The following is a 4,999-nucleotide window of genomic DNA, read 5'->3' as shown; positions in this document are numbered from 1 at the left end:
TAGATAGATAGATAGATAGATAGATAGATAGAAGCAGTCTCCCACTGAATTTTCTTTCCTGGCTGCTGATGACAGTGTGCAGAGGGTGGCTGGTGTTGGTCTTTATGACAATTTTATTGAACCTTGCATCATTAAACTACACCTTCCTCCAGAAAAGGACATATTGACATGATGAAATATCTTACAAGGTTGTTTACATTTTTTGAATTGAGGTTCTGTCAAGTTATTGGTGCCTTTGTACCTCATGTCATGTTTACACTTGGCAAAGACCCAACAGCAAAAGCATAATAAAAAATAAAGAACCTTCAGAAATGGTAGAATGAAACATGGAATATAGAACATGTGAACATGTCCAAAAAACATCCATACATGTGGTACTGAAAGACTTCAGTGGTGCCATAGTAACTTGTTGGAACTGAAGCTGTTTCTAATTTTGCTCCTGATTTCCATTGAACTTTTCAACCTCAAGGGTTGAGAACAGTTTCAATTTCTTTTTGCCTGTTTGTTTTCCCCCAAAGCCTGCTGTGTTTGCTTCAGATTAATTATAGTTTTACTGCCATTTGAATACACAAAGATAAATGTTGCACAATTATTACACAAGTTGTGTAATAGGTTGTAGTTTTGAGGATTCATTTTATTGTTGAACAACTCCAGCTCTCTCGGTCAGTCCAAAATGTTAATAACCTCTCAAACCTGAATATTTAAGAAAGTAAAAGTGAGATTTTGGCTTTTGTAGGACAATATCTATGTGTGCACAATTATTAGGCAACTGAATTAAAACTGAACATTTTCCCATCTCACTTGTTTATTGTGAGAATAATAAACATACAACTCAACACTGACCAATAAACATTTCTGATATAAAAATAATAAATCAGTGACTAATATAGCCGCCTTCTTTTCAGTAACAGTTATAAGCCTTCCAGTGATGGAGTCTGTCGGTCTATTGATCTGTTGATGATCAACTTTTTGTGCAGCAGCAGCCACAGCCTCCCGGCACTGATCTGTTTTCCTTCACTGTAAATCTGCTGTTTAGGAAAAGCCCACAGGTTGTCCATGGGGACCACGTCATTATTCTTTCATTTTTAAGGCCTTTACTAACTGTAACCAGGTTCTGCTTCACTCCACTGTACTGGGCCGGCCCAAGTAACCCCTCAACTCTGCCATGTGCAGTTGATTTTAATGAAGACAAGGAGTTTCTGGGTAATCAGGCAGTTTATTTCCTGAATGAGAACATATCAGGTTCGAATCAGTGCAGCAGCTCAGCTTCACTCAGCTCACTACAACAGAGTGTTATGTTAGCTTTCAACTTTATTACATAGAGTGGTTTATAGTATTAAAGAAACTAAAAGTACAAAAATTGGTGCCAGGCACACATCTAGTCAATATTAATTACACTCTATTTTGACCCATTTTGACTGAGGAAAAGAAGGTGCCTAATAATTATGCACACCTTAATATAGGTGACTATATTAAGGTCACCTATATAGTGACCTTATATATAGGTCACTATTGTGTTTGCTTAATGTGTTTCCCCCATTAAGCAAACACAATTGAGCTGATATGTTTATAAGCATATTATGATTATTATTATTGCTGCTGCTTATTGAATATAAGTATCCTATAAGCATTCAAGTTTATACATCTTGGAATTGGAAAATATGCATAAAAATGGTGATATGGTCAAAACTAAAAGTTGGCTAACACAGTGTAGACCTCGTGATGTGCATAAACTCTTGTGTCATGTAATTGTGTTCTCTGGACTTCTATTCAAAAGGAAGATTAGTTTACACCTTTTTTTATCAGCGGTTTGTATTGGCAGGTCTGAGTATCTCAGAGAATGTTAATCTTCTGGTGTCGCCACACAGAGAATGGTCTGAAAGGAGAAAATAATAGTGTAGCGTACCAAGGCATTTTTGACAATCTCTGCTCAACGTTGGAAACAGCTTCACAAAGTAAGGGCCATTAAAGCATAGAGGAGTGACTCTGGCTTAGATCAGTGGTGTCCAAATTTTTTGCCATGAGGGGCAAAATAAAAGCACTTAGCGGGCTGGGGGAGGGGATTTTCTTTTTTTTTTATTTCTCTTTTCTTTTCAATAATGAACTTAATGTGCAAGATTGTATTGAAACAAACAAAATAGACCTTTGTAGAAAGGTCTGCAAATCATTTAGAGGGTCTTGAACTGATATGTTTAGGATTTAGCCTGTTCAGCTTTAAGAATAGGACATGGGTCACTTATCCAAAGTGCATGCTTATTAAGGGGTGAGTGATAATTAAGAAGAATGCAGAAGCCTGGATAAAAAGTTCAAAAATATTTTTGTTGAGCTTACAGGGCAGATTTGCTTTATTCTAAAATTGTGGCAGGGGCCACACGAAATCACTTAGAGGACCAGAAATGGCCCCCGGGCCGAACTTTGGATACCCCTAGTTCAGATGAACCTGACTTTATAAATATATATAAATTAGCGGTATATATGAATCGAAATGAACTGATCATAGACGGTAATAAGTGGTGTGCGTCATACATTGGGCAGCCCGCTGCTTTGCTGACTGTGTTTTTATTCTTAAGAAAGACGGTGGAGGAGAAGCTTATTTTGAAATCGTCGACAGGATGTGTGGCTTGTTTTGGCTGAGCTGGAGAAGATCCACCTGCTGCAGACAAACCTGGTGACTGAAGGACCGGAGCTGCGGTGGGATCCAACTCTGCTCTGCCTCAAAGACGCAGCACGTTTCTGCACGACACTGTTTTTCCACTGACAGCACAGAGGCTGGACATGTGTGGAGGACACGGCGACTGGGTTCCTGCGCTGACGGGTTTTTTTTTCGAAGAGCAGAAACTGAACCGAAGGTGCGACGGCGGACATCTGCTCTGTAGGCAGCGACCCTTCATTTCCACCCCGTCAGGTGATGGAGGCTGGCCTGTAGGGATCTAATTCCACTCGGTCCAGGTGTGGGCGGACAAGGACTTGGCAGGAATTTCGCCAAAATTACGACGGGAATCAAGTACAGTTCACTGTCTCCCGGTACCGGGGGAGACCACCGGCCGCTCGTCATGTCTCGCGCCAAGGAGCGACTGAAAGCCGGGAAGGAGACGAAGGACAGCGTGACCCTGCTGCCGTGCTTTTATTTTGTGGAGGTAATCAATCAATCTATCTATCTATCTATCTATCTCTCTCTCTCTCTCTCTCTCTCTCTCTCTCTCTCTCTCTCTCATTATGCTGTTGCTGACAGATGTCAGTCAGGTTTCTCATTTATGGGCAGGTGAGCTCTGTGGTGTGTGCAGCTACTGATTCTTTCCATCCCATCCCCCCTCTGTAGTTATTTCCCCCCTCTGTAGTTATTTTCTGTAGTTATTCTGATTGTAACCCTAAGTGACTTGTGCAGGTTTGAAGTTGTGCATTTCGATGCTCATTCCTCTCTGTCGGGTTTGGTCCTCTTGTTTTGGCTGCCAGTGACTCTGCAGTCTTTTCCAGGATATTGTTATTCATCCAGCAGTTTGGTGAGGCAGGGCCTAAAACTTCTGAGGCAAATATTTTGATTGGCATTTAACGATGAAGAGTTCATACAAAGCATATAAGACAGTCCTATGCACTAATGCACGTTAGTGCCTGGTTCCATTTAATCATCGTATTGGACATTCATGCTCACAGTTTAGTGTTTAGCCATTTTTCTAGCAAATCACTGACTTTCAGTGTAATTGTTTTTTCCTCTCGGCTTAAAGCCTGCAGTCATGTTGCATTTGGTTCACCCGCCTCCAGACTGTTGAGCAGCCCTCCAGGATGCTCACTAGTTCTCTCTTCCTGCTGCAGATTACATGTTTTCCTTGCTGACATCCCAATTTGCAAAATCACACAATAGTTATTGTTGTTGTTAAATAAACCTATGAAATGAAATGCATCATGCTGTAGCTATTCTGCTTTATTCAGAATGAAAGCAAGTTAAATTAACAAACAGCAAAAAATGTGTTTTCACTTAGAAAACATAGAAATAAACTTTTATTTATTTCTATTAAATTAGAAAATTCATTCTCCTATTCAGGCTGAATGGGCGACTTTGGCTCAGTGGAAAGAACAGTTAAAGTTGTTCAAGTTTCCTTGTTCCACATGCTGACGCTCCAAAGCGTCTGGTCCATAACTCTTCAACTCGCTGTCAGCTCCCGGTCAGAAAGACACTTTTAGTTCAGAGACCATGAGATGATATTCAGAAAGGATTTTTTTTTATTAACTGATTTTAGTTGCCTCTGCGATGAAATCTTTGCGTAAAGTCTGTAATGTGTGCGCATGTGCGCCAGTCAAGGGCGTTAATTATAACCTGTCAAATGACGGACGGGCTTTAAATTTTCCTGTAGTTTAAAAAAATAACCGGTCAAATACGGAAAATATTCCGTTAACGCGACCTCTGTGTTCAGCCCTCATTAGCCAACTAGGGTAACATAATAGCGTTGCCAGAATTTTACCGCAGTTATACGGTAAAATCCCCCCTGAGATCAGACTATAAAATCACCCCCCACTCCCCTAAGAAAAAAAACAAAAAAGACATAAAACAAGAGCTCCATGTCGGAAGCTCTTGTTATAGGCCTCCGTAAGGGTGTTAGCTGCAATTAAACAGATCAAGTCTGTTTAAAAGGGTTGAAGGAGAAAATCTTTTCTCTCTAACAATACTAAGACATCTAGAGCAACAACTAGATATTGAACCATCACGTACAGAACCATATTTGTATAAAACTAAAAGCAATGTAGCACAAACACCTTATGCATGTCAAGCATGGTGATGGAGCGGTAGTGATCTGGGTTTCTTTTGCAGTCACAGATCCACAAACTCCTCTGTATGAAAGTGTTCAATCAGAGGAGAGGCTTCATGTTGAGCCACTTCATCCTTTAGTTCTAAATTCAGTTCAGACAATATATATATATATACCTCCAACGAATAAGGCAAGTCCTGAGAAGCCAGTTCAATGGCAAGAACAAGATCCGTGCGATAAACAGCTACGCCTTACCA

General features: G+C 40.3%; 1 protein-coding gene and 1 long non-coding RNA gene across 4 annotated transcripts in view; one reads left to right on the top strand and one right to left on the bottom strand.

The window, feature by feature from the left end:
* Positions 1–2,515: 2,515 nt before the first annotated feature.
* Positions 2,516–4,999, top strand: part of LOC103156342 (phospholipid phosphatase-related protein type 4-like) — a 39,330-nt gene continuing 36,846 nt past the window's right edge. For 2 of the 3 annotated variants that reach the window (XR_001659663.1, XM_007578341.2), the window contains exon 1: positions 2,517–3,137. Coding sequence is in view for 2 of the 3 variants with exons in the window: in XM_007578341.2 (XP_007578403.1) it covers positions 3,054–3,137 (84 nt within the window). In the remaining variant the exon portion in view is untranslated. Of the gene's footprint in view, positions 3,138–4,999 lie in introns of all 3 variants that reach the window. The other variant, XM_016664277.1, reaches the window with a different exon arrangement.
* Positions 3,380–4,999, bottom strand: part of LOC107833888 (uncharacterized) — a 24,501-nt gene continuing 22,881 nt past the window's right edge. The window contains exon 3 of the long non-coding RNA XR_001659664.1: positions 3,380–4,399. This is a non-coding gene — a long non-coding RNA (uncharacterized LOC107833888). The remainder of the gene's footprint in view (positions 4,400–4,999) is intronic.

The sequence above is a fragment of the Poecilia formosa genome, unplaced genomic scaffold (assembly GCF_000485575.1).
Source record: "Poecilia formosa unplaced genomic scaffold, Poecilia_formosa-5.1.2 Scaffold475, whole genome shotgun sequence".
NCBI classification, from domain to species: domain Eukaryota; kingdom Metazoa; phylum Chordata; class Actinopteri; order Cyprinodontiformes; family Poeciliidae; genus Poecilia; species Poecilia formosa.
The sequence above is the reverse complement of the archived record's forward strand: the minus strand, read 5'-3'. Positions and strand labels throughout refer to the sequence as shown.